Source organism: Haemaphysalis longicornis, unplaced genomic scaffold (assembly GCF_048455015.1).
Source record: "Haemaphysalis longicornis isolate Haplotype H1 unplaced genomic scaffold, Haemaphysalis longicornis Haplotype H1 scaffold_1, whole genome shotgun sequence".
Taxonomy (NCBI): Eukaryota; Metazoa; Arthropoda; class Arachnida; order Ixodida; family Ixodidae; genus Haemaphysalis; species Haemaphysalis longicornis.
This window is the reverse complement of record NW_027526203.1, coordinates 437,484,714-437,500,250: the sequence shown is the minus strand read 5'-3', so window position 1 is coordinate 437,500,250 and position 15,537 is coordinate 437,484,714. Positions and strand designations below refer to the sequence as shown.

General features: G+C 44.2%; 1 protein-coding gene across 10 annotated transcripts in view; it reads left to right on the top strand.

Moving 5' to 3' along the window:
- Positions 1-15,537, top strand: part of LOC144155800 (oxysterol-binding protein-related protein 6-like) — a 149,013-nt gene that overhangs the window by 108,813 nt on the left and 24,663 nt on the right. For 9 of the 10 annotated variants that reach the window (XM_077687471.1, XM_077687476.1, XM_077687469.1 and 6 more), the window contains 7 exons: positions 1,133-1,249; positions 4,845-5,204; positions 7,399-7,473; positions 12,110-12,247; positions 12,627-12,690; positions 13,337-13,415; positions 13,477-13,618. In XM_077687471.1, coding sequence (XP_077543597.1) covers positions 1,133-1,249; positions 4,845-5,204; positions 7,399-7,473; positions 12,110-12,247; positions 12,627-12,690; positions 13,337-13,415; positions 13,477-13,618 — 975 coding nt within the window. The remainder of the gene's footprint in view (positions 1-1,132; positions 1,250-4,844; positions 5,205-7,398; positions 7,474-12,109; positions 12,248-12,626; positions 12,691-13,336; positions 13,416-13,476; positions 13,619-15,537) is intronic. The other variant, XM_077687477.1, reaches the window with a different exon arrangement.

Sequence of the window (15,537 nt, the reverse complement as noted above, 5' to 3'; positions counted from 1 at the left end):
ACAAACTTTGGTTGGGCAAGCTTTATTTCAATTACCCTAATTATTCTATAACAAAACTAAAACCGTGAGACCCGCGCACGATATCGTATATAATGAAGAAATATTTGACCACGAGGCTGAAAAGCTACTTGGAAAAACCGTTTGGCATTCGAAACTGCAGAAGTATAAAGGCCCTTTTGTACATGGACACTGTGGAAAACTCCATCCTGCTCAGTGCTGTGATTAGCCACCAGATGAAGATCACATCCTTCGTCAAATAAAGACGCAGGCCTGTTTTGTGAAGTAAACTTTGTTCTGTTAATTTCACATACTCATGTTCCGGTTCATTGTGCTTGAAATGCAACAAGGATAAAGGTAAGGGTTACCTTGTTTATAGGGGGGTCAAAGCCTAAAAAATGCATTTTTTTATGAAGTATTGTTGCGAGGGCCAGATTGTCGATTTGTTAGAGTCGATTTTTACCTCTACTGTTACAGCGAATATCAGATATAACGAACTAATTTGCTGTCCCGATACTACTACATTATAACGAGGTTCAACTGTACAAAACAGCCAGGGGCAACAGCAGACATTATTAGCGCAACCGATTTGAAACGAGACAGCCGTCAACTTTGATCAGTGGTGCAAGTAGTATTTAAATTTTAACTTATGCTCCCAACTGGTTGTACCTCCTGAGCATTTCTGTGAAAGCTTCAGTGGCATCACTACGCCCTGCCAATAAAGTGTTGGGATTGGTGGCTGGTTTTGCCTGTTGGTTGGTTTCGCTGTGCTCCGCCACACCAAGATGGCACTAAAAAGACCTTTTTTTATTGGTCGCAACGAAAGTGAAAGCCAGTGAGAACAAGCTTTCCGGAAGATAGGGATGACAAAGTAAAGTCGGGCTTGGCTCGCTCTGGGTGCTTTGTGACATGCACTGCAATGCCACGACAAGATTAAATGTAGTGGCAGAGATGGGCTATAATTATTTGTTTCTCCGCAAATAAGGCGTCGTTGGCCATGAAATGTAAAGCCAAGAGAGCTATGAAACACTTGATCTTTCAGCAGAATAGACCCCGTGTTTTTCCTCCTCCTTTCTCTCTCTCTTATTGCTGGTTTCTCATCAAATGTGACTCATCGTGTGCAACTTTGTTTCAGGCGGTTCAGCAAAACTACGACCTGCGTGCCTGCCTTAAAAAGATACACGAAGAGACTGATCCGTCAGCTTTTCCAGCTCCTGACAGCCCTGCTGCAGAAAGTTTTGATGAACCAACGGTGAGCCTCTTACTGCTGCCAAATGAGATAGCACTGTTCAGGCTGCGAGCATCAAGAGGCTCTTTACAATATCCGGTCCAGTTGGTCTTTTTTTTTTTTTTTTTTTTTTAATGACTAGGCATGCTAAAACTGGGAATTGTTGCCTACGCCATAGGCTTAAAGTGGTACTGGCACCAACCTTCGAGGTTAATATTATGATACAGTTCGCTTCTTTTACTCAGCAGAATACCTGGCTGAAGTATGAATGGCCTGCGATGCACGGAACATATTAGGGGCTAAGCCCCTTAGAGGCTGGGGCTTTTGGCATCGCCTGTCGTCGTAATCGTCATCTCGTAGTCAGAGTACTAAAACACCGGCACACTTGGTTACACCTTGCTCTAGAACGTAATGCGTACTAAAAAACACCGGGACACTCGTTTACACTTCGCGCTGGAGTGCTTTGTAACATGTAGTAAAAAAACACTAGGACACTCGTTTACACCTTCCGCTGGGGAGCTTCATGCTTCAAAGACAAGAGACTTTTACAGCAAAGCTGTATACCTCTACCCCCCAATGGTTTCATTTCCATTGGCAAAAACGCCAAGGTGCCAAGAATGCACTTATACACTGCATGCTTCGCCTCTCATCAGGTTTCATGTTAGTGGAGATGGCCTGGTATTATTATTTTTTTTTTTTCGTTTATTGAAATGTAGAAAAAAACTCCGGAGATTTTTTAGCTTGATCTTGTTTATTGCACGACGAAACAGCTCAAGGAGTGGCGCGCAGCAAATGGACGTCAGTATGATGTCATTCTGTGGTAAGGCAAAGAAGGCGACGTAGCCAAATGTCGCCCATGTCTGGCAGGAACTCTTTATTAAGTCATTTCACATGGCAAGCAGTAACAAGGCGCTGGCATGTAGCCAGTGCTGGAAATGTAATCGCTCACCAAAATGGCACTTTTAGTAAAAACAAAGTTCCACATCCAAGAAAGCTGATAATATAGCCTGTAATCGGAGCAGGAGTTGCTATCCATGCCTCTGTTGGAAGCAGGTATCAAATATCCACCGTGATGGCAGGCCTAAATGCAGACAGCTCAACCACTCAGCTTCGGTGGTCGGTGCCGGCCTTTGCAGCGTTTTAACGCCCACACAAAATAGTGTGGTCATAGCATGGTTCTGTGGTACGTGCCCTCCAGGCTCAGAGCATTGAAGCAGAAACTGACAATTTCTGGCTGTTCTATGTAGGTAATGGATTGTCACACGCTCAAGTACCTGAAGGGCTGTTTTAGGATTGGTAAGCCATTAACATCTTCCTGTCCACGCCTATTCAAATCGATAGTATACTATCGATGCTTTCTCGTTCAAATTTGGCGCTTTCTGGGTGCGCTGTGAGAGCTGGCGCCATCTACTGCGTAGTAGACACACTTACATCCTCTTTCATTTTTTTTTCTGCGCGCCGCAATTTTTTAAAGCACCGCAGGTGTTATGGAACAAGTGCCAGGATGATACGGAGATTGTGTTGACATAGCACGCTACAGCGCAGCGGAAACACCGCATTTTTAGCGATGTGACGATTCTACACACAACTTTTTGGATGACGTTAGCAGCACTGACTCTTCAGACAACTTTTCGCCATCAGATTTCAGCACCGAAAGCGACAGCGCGCCATACCCACCCAAAACCTGATACCCCTGTTCAGCAAAAGCCCCAGAAAATGCAAATGTATTGAAACTGTAGATTGCGCTACAAACAAAAAAGAGTAGAGCAGAAAACCAACGTTTGCTGTGGTAGGTGACAACCTATGTATCGAGGAACTGCTTTGCACAGCGGCTTGAAACCCACTAGTGTTAACATTTTTTTTTTGTAAGTCAAGAAATTTTACAGTTAAATGTCTGATATTTGCAGGACTTTTTCTTTGCACTGATAGCATATGTACAAAATGTACCGTATTTACTTGCGTAACGAAACCACTCACGTAATGAACCCTCCCCCCTCTTTTCTTCTTCAGAATTTACTTTTTTTGTTACATTGAATAAAAAATGCAGCGGGAATATGTTTCTATCTCAGCATGGTTGCTGATACCGTAGACGATTGCAGTAACTTGATATTACACTAAAGTACGCGCAGAAATGCTAAAAACGAATTCCAACAAAAACGATTAAATCTCAACAGTAGCCGGAGACGTGAGCGCGAATGCCGTGGCTCACAATTTAAAAATTGCGCACTTGCGGAGTGTCACCTGCTGAACGCAAAGCAAACCTTGCGCCATAGAAACGTCGCAGTGTGCGAACAAAGCACAAAACGTACTCCTAACTCTTTCCCAGCTGTTTGCTGTTCTAGTTGGTTTTGGCGGCGTGCGAGCAAATCCCTCTGTAGTTTTGTTGTTCAGCTGTGTTGCGACCTTTTTTTGTGCTCCCGGTGCGCGCCGTACGATGGGCTAGTACATGAGCTACACAGCCGGTTTTAAACTGAAGGTGGGGGAGCATGCGTTGATGCACATGGAAACCGTGCAGCCGGGCGGCACTTCAGCGTTGACCCAGTGCGTGTATGCTACGGGTGAAAACGAGAGGTTTTTGGGCGAACAGGGATTGCTGTGTGCTTCGCGGGCCCAAAGAGGAGAAGTTTCCCGGTGTCGTAAAAGATATTTTGGAGTGCCTTGACCCCGGAAGACGGTGGGCCGGCAACAAATGTGAAGCCGCAAGCGACTTCAGTGAGGAGCACAGCTCCATGACTAGCATGTTCGGAATAAAAAAGAAATTTGATTACATAATTACCTACGTGTTTTTATAAAAGTGGCAAGGCTCTGACAGTGCTTCTCTTAGCAACTTTACTGTATGAAATTTCAACTTTTAAAAATCTCACAATTTTTTCCCCGCATAATGAACCCTCCCCCCAAATTTTCTAGAAAAAAAGTGGGTTCATTACGCGAGTAAATACGGTATATCTTAAATTTTTTGTTTTTTCTGTGTGGACAAACACCGATGTTTTTGCTTTTTTGTGTGTGTGCATGCATGCCTGGGTGTATGTGTGTTTTTGTCCCAAAACTTTCCTGTGCAGCTTTTTCTCTTTTTTCAAATAAACATTCCTGTTTGAAACAGTTACCACAGCAAAATAATTTTACTTTTCTACAATTCGATACCATACACTTATATGTTGCATATTTTTTGCGACCGGGAAAATATTGTTTGCTAGAGTACCCAAAAATCAATGCTTTTTCTGTGGACAGGAAAGTGTTAAGCATCGATAAAAGCAATAAAAGAGAACATAAATATTTGGTTCAGTAATACTTAGTTTTTTACCGCCTTTTTTTTTTTTTTTTTACTGAGTCTTGCGCAAGAATTCAAGGCACTTTGTTAGACTAACTAACAACTCACCCATGCACTTTTGAGTGTGTCATATTCCAAGGTAAGAGGGAAAAAAATATAACAAGCAGCACCAGAGAGTGTTCTTTCTGAGGACGTCTCAAGAGTAGTAACGATGCAGGTGTGTGCATGCGATTTCGAGGAGCCTCCCTTGCTTGTTGGCAGCATGCTTTGTTGTGGGCGTCCCGCTAGTCCGTTAAGGAGCCCCACGGGTAGAAGTGAACTTAACCAGCCTTGCCCCGTGTCTCACCTCAGCTTGTGCATCAACCTGTGCAGCAGTCGGTGTCGCACGAGAGCTCGTCGGCGCTGTCAACATCGGAGTTCTTTGACGCCGCCGAGAAATTGTCACTGAGCAGCTCTTCCTCCGAGGAAGAGGAGGAGGAAGGCAGCTTTTGTAGTGAGGTGTCGGATGACGGCACTGAGTACGCTCCTGGCATCGAGGGCAACCTCAGGAACCGGCTGCCACTGACTCAAGGGCGGCGCTCCAAGCTGCCGGTCCCCAAGCCTGATGCGGGCGACACAAGCTTGTGGAACCTCTTGTGTAAAAACATCGGCAAGGACCTGTCCAAAGTGAGCATGCCGGTGACCATCAACGAGCCCTTGAACATGCTGCAGGTACGGCTCCTCGATATTTTTATTCAGGTTCAGTAGGTTGTGCAAATATTTGAAACTTCGGATTGTCGGAGCAGATCAGGTTACATTCAGTCTGGTTTCGAATCTAGTAGCACGCTGTATTAAAAAACTGGCTATTTTCAATGTATATGGAAGTTTCAAAATGCAGGTAACTACTTGTTTCAATAAACTTAGGTACATAAAATTACGCCTAATTTTGAAATGAGAAATGTCTGCTCAAAACATGCACAAAATATATCTTGCAACGAGTTAGATGTCAGATATATTGTGCTTTGAGTGCTTAGAACCAGCCACCAAAATGCAACAGCTTTATTTGGCAATGGTGACCGGCTTTGCTGCAGTGCACCATCGGCATGTGGCTGTAGGGAGGTGGGACAGGGCATTCGGGGCTCCTTTTGTCTCATTTTAGGCCATCCCATCCACATGCTCCTTTTTTCATGCCCTAATGACTTGGTTATGCAAAGCTGGGGCGGGCAGCACCTTTGAGATGAGAATGCCTGGTGCCGCACTGCTTCAGAGCCCCTGTTTTGTGGGGATTCGTTGGGGAATGTCACATGATGAACTCTTTCTGGTTAACACTCCTACGACACCCAGACGAAGCTTTTTTCACAACGAGGTATAGAAACAAAGACACATGAGAGGCTATTTTGCCGACAGTATTATCAAACACTTGCGGCAGTTGTGTTCTCTGTGCTTTTTATGCGTTTAATTAGTCATGTAAAGCCCTTAGCTGTACCCACCTTTTAAAATGTTTGAGATGTTAATAATGAAATCCATGCACTATCGATGCTGAGATAGGGACCAATCAGTAGAGGGTTGCAAAGCGAGGATCATCCACAACATCATGAGGGCATTGCTGGTACGACGCACGGCAACGGGGATTATACGTCATGTTCAGGTTTGATGTCTTATGTTGCCCCATACACAGAGTTTCCTTTGTACGACTTAATCATACAACTGCTACTTGTTTGTGTTCATGTGTCTGCCCACACGCAGGCGCATGAGTGGACCGGTGTGTGCTCAGTGTTGTTGTAGTTCATGGGAATTGTGATAATCAGTTTCTCAGGATAGTTATAGTCCCCTGATTGCATTTAATGCTCAAGCATTTGTAGTTGAGTTCACTTAGTGAAGTGGGGTTTGCCTGAATACAAAAATTTAATATCATGACATCAGGATCGAAGCTGTTTATTTTTTCCTCGGAATAATTGACCCCAAGCAAGATCTGCTCATTCAGCAACATGACAAGGCTTGGGGTCTGATAAAGCTAAAAGGAGCAGGCTATCTACTTTGGGTTTGTTCTATGTTTTGGAAAATTGCAAAGGTGAGTTTGCGAAGATCAGTTTGTTATGGGCGTAAAATTGGCCCAATCATTCTCACTGTTTCCTCGATTGGTTTTAAGGGATTACAAAAACAAGGAAGTCAATAATTCTTCTGGAAATGGTTAGATAGTAGAACGGTTAATCATTGAGGCCTCCTGGCAGTTAATTAGTTTCATGTTTTTTTTTTTTTTTTGACACATCGATTTCTTTCACTAGACAAAGTACTAACTTGCGCACTGTTTACTAGAATTTCAGTCAGTCTGTTCAGTCTGAGTTGATTTTTTGCTTCTAAAAAAACCTGCTTGTCCTCATTATTAGAAAGCGCTTAAATTTTATGAACAATAATGAAATGAATAGAAGAATTTGGACAAAAACGTTTGTGCAGCTTACTAGTAGCCATTAAGGCGTTCTTTACTTTGTTTGAAGGCTTTCTGTGTTGCATATGTAGACAGTGTAGGGATTTCCAACATAGTTCATTGATCTCTGGTAAGCTGCAGGGTGGTAATTGCTTTAGTCGTTTATTTTTTGCGTAAAAAAAAAAAAAAAAAAAGACCCGCCGCGGTGGCTCAGTGTCTAAGGCGTTGCGCTGCTGAGCACAAGGTTGCGGGTTCGTTTCCCGGCCGCGGTGGTCGCTTTTCTGATGGAGGCGAAAAGCAAAAATGCCTGTGTGTACGAGATTTCGGCGCACGTTAAAGATCCCCAGGTGGTCAAAATTAATCTGGAGCCCTCCACTACGGCGCGCCTCATTGCCTGCGTTGCGTCGGCGCGTTAAACCCTACAATCAATCAATCAATCAATTTTTTGCGTTAATTGTTTAAAATGTCATATTAAGCTCGCATACTTTTTCTGCCCTACAGAGGCTTTGTGAGGAGCTGGAATACAGCGACCTGTTGGACAAAGCAGCTGCAACTGAAGACCACTTTGATCGTATGGTACGTCCTTCGGAGCTGTGGCTTATGTGGCTTCTTTGTGTTACTCTGATGAGGCTTAGTGCAGTTACGTAGACTGTCCAGGGAAGGTGAAAGAAAAAAAAATTTTTTACCTGTGGCACTCTACAATGTACGTGCTGCAGACCCTTTGTTGCCAGGCAAAACTAATTGGGGGGACAGGGGGTATGATGTTGACATGTGACCTGTTGTAATAGCAATGTTCAGTAGCTTAATGCAAATCTTTCGTGTGTTTGATTTTTCTTTTAAAACCTGAACAAAACAACAGAAAACCAGTGCAAGAGTGTTCTGTTTGCAGAAATCAGCAAATTGTATGTGCTTCGTGGTAGAAAGATTTTCACAGTAAGCAAAAAGGTGAAACAAAGAACATAGAGAAAGGGGCTTCACTGCACAACGGAAAGCTTCGTAGGTCTTTAAAGTGTCTCTGTAGACCTTTTGGGACTACTGACCCTCACTTGAAAGTAACTGATTTGTGGTGCTATGAACTCTGCCGCAAACGTAATGGAAATATACCGTATTCAGCAGAACTTTCTGAATACATTCACAGATTTCTGAATGCGTGCTTGGCGTTTGTGGTCAAGGTAGAAACCTTTAAATGCTTAGGGATGTCCTAAAGAGCACAGGTCAGCGAATAGCGTAAGCTTACGAAAGGCCATGCTATTGACTACGCGGTATAGTACAGCGTGTGTTCAAAGTACAGTACTATCCGTGGCTGAAGATTTCTGAGGTCAACTTCATTACACCCTACAACGCTATGGATGGGTTCATAGTGGAAGCCAAACCCGCCGCGGTGACTCAGTGGCTAAGGCGTTGCGGTGCTGAGCACGAGGTCGCGGGTTCGATTCCCGGCCGCGACGGCCGCTTTTCTGGTGGAGGCGAAAAGCAAAAACGCCCGTGTGTGCGAGATTTCAGCGCACGTTAAAGATCCCCAGGTGGTCAAAATTAATCCGGAGCCCTCCACTACGGCGCGCCTCATCGCCTGCGTTGCGTCGGCGCGTTAATCCTCCAGTCAATAGTGGAAGCCGTCATAGTTTCATTCTTACACACAGATTAATGATTTAACTAAAGAGAGAAGGGTGCATTGGTGAACTGCAGAGAACACTGGATCACGCTGTATGGGCAGCAGTAATTTTAAGCAAAAGGCAGCCAACAGCTGCTGTCTTTCATTTTTTTTTTACCTGCGCGCGTTCATCCATGCGTTTTAACCCCTTAACTCTTTCAGTACGGCACCATAGGCCATCGGACGCCGGTGTCCGATGATTTCAAACGTCCCGTGAAAGCTAAAAACGGCGCCTGGTGGACAACTAGCGCCATCTGGTGTATTTATTGACAGCTCATTTTCCGATTTTATTATGTTTTGTTAATATTTCGCATGCAGTGACCACGCCAAGAGTGAAATTTGAACCCGCGATAGTGGCGAGTTGTGTGAAAATGGCGTCCATCGGACACGGAGTTCCGATGATTTCAAAAGTCCCGCGAAAGCTTTTTATAAAAACGGCGCTTGTCGGACAACTAACGCCATTTGGCGTATTTATTGACAACTCATTTTTCGATTTTATTATGTTTTGTTAATATTTCGCGTGCAGAAACCGCGCCAAGAGTGAAATTCGAACCCGCGGTAGTGGCGAGTTGTGTGAAAACGGCTTCCCGCTGTATTTATAAACAAAACGGGCTTCCTATCTGACGACTGCGGCTTTACATTGATGTGTAGGGTCTGGACAACGTACGGTAGGGATATTTTGCCAAATGCGCCGCGTCATATCGCGTTATTACCTTCATGATAGCCTGGCGCTCGTGTCAGATTACCGCTACGGAGCGATGCGCGACACTTCTCAAGAGCGCTGGACTTTTTTTTCTAGTTTTTTACCACTAAAGTGAAAAGGATTTTGTGTCAGAACACAAAAAAGTGTGCTTGGATGCATGACCGACTTACACTCGAGTGGCTTCGAGAAGTGGCACAGCCGTCAGTTCCGCTAGTTTGACGGGCCCACAAAAATACAAAACTTGGTGTACAGCATTGATATATATATTGAATCATAGCCAAGAAATGTAGGAACAATTTGTATATCTTAGAATTCCTAAAATAATTTTTAGGCTCATTACAAGCGCCTATATACGTTGCGTGTATACTTTCTTGTGGATTTTTTTCTGATTATTTGACTAATAAACTGTAAGTAATTGTACCTTTCACAAAACTGCTGGTATGTGCTTGTAAGAGCAATCTATAAGCTACAATTATATGCATAGCAATGCTAAATGTGTCCACCAGCTCAAGAGAAAAAAATAGTTTTGTTGAAGCACTCAAAATCGGCCGTTTTTCTGCCGTAACGAAAGAGTTAAGGGCTCATTAAACGAAAGAATTATGTTCTAAAATGGCCAATTTTTTTTAATGAGATGATATGCTTCAGTAGCTTGTTCAAATAAAAAAAATCATATTTAAAATATTATACGGCATATAATAAAGTTTTATTGGTCATTCTCCACTCCATATACGCTTATACCTGGGGCATAACAAATATATTCACAAATAAATTTCTGCACCTCCTCAAAGTAAAGGCTGGGTTTCAATTGCCGCGCAGAGAACGCACTAATCCTCGATAGTTCACCTGAAGCTATGTGAGGCTACCATCTGTGTGGTAGCATTCAGACCGCGGCACTACACAGAGAGCCTCCTCGGGGTCTATGCGGTACCATTCACGGGAGCTTTCCATCGTATCATAGCGGCTGTCTTCCCCTTCGGAGTCGCTGTTCGTAAAAACGTCATCGCTGTCCTCTTTACTAGAAGAATCAAACACACAGCCGATATCCTCATCACTCTCGCTTTCATCATCTGAAGAAGACAGATTTTTTGCACCAGAACGCCGCATGGATGAGGTCATGTTTGTATACCGTGCGGGAAAGAAACCACCCATTCCGCTATGTAGTGTGGAAACTCTCATTGAATACAAGCGCCAGTGGTGGAACCCGTGCTGCCATCTATGTTGTAAATAGAAAAGCACCGTTTGACGAGCTGGGCTCGCCATAAGCCTCTTGTAGCCTTGCAAAATACCCGTGACGAGCACAGCTCGTCATAAGCAATATAATGGCAACTGCTCATGACGAGCTCAGGTCGTTGTAAGCCCTTAAAGGGGCACTGACACAAAATTTTGAAGGCGAGATAACGTCGGAGATAGATTGGTGGGAACACATATACATCATCTGCAAAATATCAGCGGCGAATACAGCCTAGAACATATTTAAAATCAATTTTGAAGTGTGCGAAACGCAACCGAGCAGCCAGCAGAGGACCACGCGCAATTGTAAATAAACAACATCCAAACACGTCACGAGTTTGTGTTTGCCGCTTCCGCACTACCGGCGTTTTACGCGGGCTCGCCCGGCTCGCCGCTCCAATCGGAGGGCCGGAGGGCGGAGCTTCTGCTCTCGAGAACGAACGACCCGATCGTTGGCGGCGGAGGCGCCGTGATTTCGTCAGCTAATCGGGCAGCTGGCCGCGACCAAAGTTCTACAGCGATTCAAGGCACTCTGTTTCTATTACTGTTTATTACCATTGGATGCGAAAACGCGCCGGAGGCACGAAAAGCCCACTGAGCTAGCCGCACGGTCGCTGTGCAGGCGGCGGCCACGGCCGCGAAGTGGCCCAGGCCGGCGCAGGTAGCTCGCGCGATAACTTGTTACCGCTGCACGAAATTGTCCCCAAGTCCCGACCATAGTGGCTTACATGAGAAAGGAGCTAATGATGCGATGGCGGGTTGCATTAAAAATTCTCATCTGCCCCGCTTACGAGAGCGGCACTCGAATATCCGCCGCAGTGCTGAGCCGAACACATCTGTAGGCGGACCTGTAGGCAGACCGGCCGGCTGCTCCCAGCGCGCGTCTTGCCACCCACCGTCTCGAGCGTCGCGCGTCGTTCTTTAGCCGCGGTAGCATTTGCACTCGCAGCGCCTGCGTCACATCCACGGTCGCTTTTTAATTAAGCGCCTCACGAGATCAGTACGTGGGGGCATTCGCAGAAACTGCCGTCGATGCGGATTCGACAGTGCTACGGCGGCTCTGCTCTGTGATATCCCTCCGACGGTCACGTGGTCAGCTTTGTTCACACAAAATCCACAAAATCCATCGTTTCAGGGCACTCGCTGAAACCGAAACTGCGACTGGCCGCATTTAAAATCCCTCTAATTAAACAACCGTCGCACGCTGAAGCAAATGAGGTTTCTACAGGTTATAAGTAGGTAACTAGCTACTTATCGCAACGAAAAAAACAAGATGCTAAATTTTTGTGTCAGTGCCCCTTTAAGGGGTTAATTAAAACTGGAAGGTAATCCAGGGCTGTTTTCAACAGACACTGCCATTATGAAGCTCGCTTATTCCAGACAGTGTTAGCTAGAATCTTTGCTATTGAACTGCAGTCGTCCCTTGGTGGGAGGCCTCCTTAGTCCAGGAAGCCTTGGTCCTTTGCTGCCCGGCAGGTCCTGTCCACCAGTCATTGCTGGTCTTGAGGGTGTGAGCTGGTCATCAGGTCCTCCCACTGTCGTTACACATCGTTAATTGTGTGCATGTTAAAGCATAAGCTTGCATTGCGCATTTCCTTGAAATAAATAATGGTGACGGTCTCTTTCAGGTGTGTGTAGCTGCGTTTGCAGTCTCTGGCTACAGCTCATCTTACCACCGAGCTGGGCACAAACCTTTCAACCCATTGCTTGGAGAGACGTATGAGTGTATTAGAGAGGACAAGGGTTTCCGGTTCATTGCAGAGCAGGTACGTTGCATGTCGTAACCCCTCCTGTAGGCTGTGCAGGATGATGCAGTAAAAGACACCATGCTAGTGTTATATTGCAGTTCACCTTCATTTGAATGGGGCTGCCTTGGCCTGAATTGGTCCTGAATTTTGTGTTTTGGCAAGGAATTCATGATCTCATGGCAGAGACCAATTTCCGGGGTCACCTAGAGGCCCTTTTATTACCAGCAAATGGCCAAAAATCATTTCAGAGCATTTTAAACGTGTCTGGCATTTTTGACCCACATGATGTGTTATATGCCACATCAAGATTAAGGGAAAAAAAAATGATGTGGCTCTGTAAGGCTGTAATATGGCAGTAAGTTGCAGCTGTACACGTACTGTGTGTGCCATTTCTTAGGTGAACCACCACCCACCGGTCTCTGCGTGCTTCGCAGAATCCAAGAATTACAAGTTTTGGCAGGGTAAGTCCTTTAGGCAGCATTTACAGGTTGTTTTGTTTGTTTGTTTGTTTTTCGTCCTTTGTGGGGTGCGTATATATTTAACCACTCTTTTAAGAATGAAAAATTTCAGACGAAGGACGGGACAGAGGAGATGTCCTTCATCTGAAATTTTTTGCGCTTTTAGGAGCACCAAGTAGCTCAAACCCACAAGTTTTTAAAGTGCATACATATTTTATGCGTAAGCATAAAAGGCTGAAATAGTAAAAATCTGTGTACTGGTTGCCTGGAGCCTTGGTAAGGCAAGTAGTTAGTGGGGAGAATGAATGACAGTAGAACAGAGAAAAAAAGAGGACGCGCAATTTCAACTCATTCCACACGTGCGCAGTGGGGTAGCGCGACAACACTCTTGCACGTTTGCATCTGTGTGTATGCGTATGGCTTCTGCTATCAGCAACAGCGCGGCAACAAAGCTGATCGTGGTGCGTGTGCGTGTGCGATTCCTTGTGGCTTGCATGGCTTTATGAGCGTTGGTCCCCGTTTCAGTTGGAAATTACAGGCCAGTCTGTTGCAGACTTGTAATGCGTGCGTATCATAGATCTGCAACAGGTCGTCTTGCAATTTATTTTTTCTGTTTACTGACTAATTGATTGATTCATTTTGTGTGTAGATGTTAGGATCAAGACAAAGTTCTGGGGAAAGTCCATGGAGATCCTCCCAGTGGGCTCTGTTCACCTTGAGTTGTTGGGGTAAGTGCAGCCCTGTGTGTGCGTGCTCGTTGAAGTGATGCCATCCCCATTCAAATTGCAGCTCTGGAAGTCACTACCAGTGGAACAAGGTGACCACGTGTGTGCACAACATCTTTAGTGGCCAGCGGTGGGTGGATCAGTACGGGGAGATGACAATCCGAGACCTGACCCACGACGTCACCTGCAAGTTGACTTTCGTGAAGGTGATGTCAGTTGCCCCCATTTGGGTCAGTGTCAGTGTTGAGGGTGGTTTTTAGGCTGCACAGCTTATGGGGACGAAAATTTGGCAGTATTCGTGGCATTTGTTCATCTGAAACACTCTGCTCATTATCATTCTGTACATGTTTGCTGTGGGCGGGCAGTTTTTTTGCTGGAAAAAGATAGAGTGCTCGCTTTGTTGTAGCTTTTTAAGTTTTGGATGCATTTGCAGGTGTTCGAAGAAAAAATACGAGAACTTCTGCAATTGCAAGTACAGTTAATTTTTGCTAAGTGGGATGTGGATAGGGTAGTGAAATTTGCCTTATTTATCATAAGTTCCATTCACTAGGAGTTGAATTTACTTGGGAGACTTACTGTCAAAATTAAGCTCCAGTTTGACGTTTTGTTCAAATGGTGATAGAGCTTAAGTGCTTTCCGGGGAAAAAACTTTCGTTTTAGATTTTATGAACTAAAGTTGACCTAAATGTGTTCACTCAACTAAATGGGACCTCAAGAGGCTGTGGAACCTAAGTTCATTACACGAGTGAGTTGCGTAAATAGGATATTACAAGTCTGGAGATTACCCTAACTCGTGCATTTGTTTCATGTTATGTACTTGGTACACCTGAGGCTCAGTTCTCTAAAACAGCATCCCTCGTTTTAAAGAATTGAATGCATGTCAATGCATACAGTTTAAGGGGGCAGTTGGGTCTTTGGAGCCGAAAAACGGTAAAAAAAAAACGTTTTCTCAAAAATGGCATTTTTGGCCTCCATGGCCATTTTTCTATCAGTCTGTAAATTTCCTCATCAAAAGGCACCATATTTTGTTGTTATTATATTATAATAGCATTTTTAAGTGCACTCTACAGCTCAGTTAGCGCAGAATTCGATGGTGAAATGGCACTTTTCTTGTATTGCAAAGCTAGCATTTCATCCTCAGATATCTTGGCACCCAGAGCAGGTACAACTTTAATTCTTTTTGCTTCTGATACCGAAATGTGTGGAGAATACAATGTTGGAAACAAATTTTTCAAATGGAGGCTTTGGAAAATTATTATTGTGTTCAATTGGCACCACCTGCGAGCCATTTCTGGCAGAGCGCGGGAGAAGCGAAGTTCCCTGTGTTGTAAAATGACCAAAAATAGCTGAATCAAAAAAGTTCTTCCTATGTTGTATTCTTTAGTCATTTGTCTGCCTAGCCACGTGGTAATTGCCATTCTGTATGGAGTGGTTATTTTGCAACTGTGACCCAAAATAATGGCAATTAAACATTAATTAGCTAAAAATATAATCAAGTTACAAAAAATCTAATGGCAGATTTGAAATCAGCACAAAAAACCCTATAATGCAGTGCAGTTTCATTAAAATTGAGTGGTAAATAAAAAAAATAGCTCTAAGACCAGTCTGCCCCCTTAAAAGCTAAAAAAATAAAAATGTGTACTGCCAGGGTTAGCAGAATAGCTATTTTTTATTGCATTTAAAAAATGGCAAATAGCAGTTCTTCACACAACGTCCAGGTGTATTTTCTACATCAAAAGTGCGGTAATGTTTTTTTTTTTTTTTTAATTCTGGGTAAAAATGATGCAGAGAAGGTGGAAAGATGTGGTAAGGGTTTGTCTGAAGGGAAATTATGAGGTGATATTAGAAAGTTTCGAGTCAAGTTTGAAACATCTCGACAGATCTAGGGACAGTCACAGGAAGCACTGACCTTTGCAAGTCAATGTCAAAAAACATTGTCTTGTTTTCATCAGGAGCTGAGCAACTGTTGCTGTTTTGACCTCGTGTATTAACTACGCCTGGGATTTAGTCATGAACAACAAGTTAGAACAGAGAGGGAATGTGAAAATCTGCATGAAACTGAGAAAACCCGCCACAAAGATGTCTGGCGTGATTCAGCTGCAATGAGGCTTGCAAGGTGTTTTGA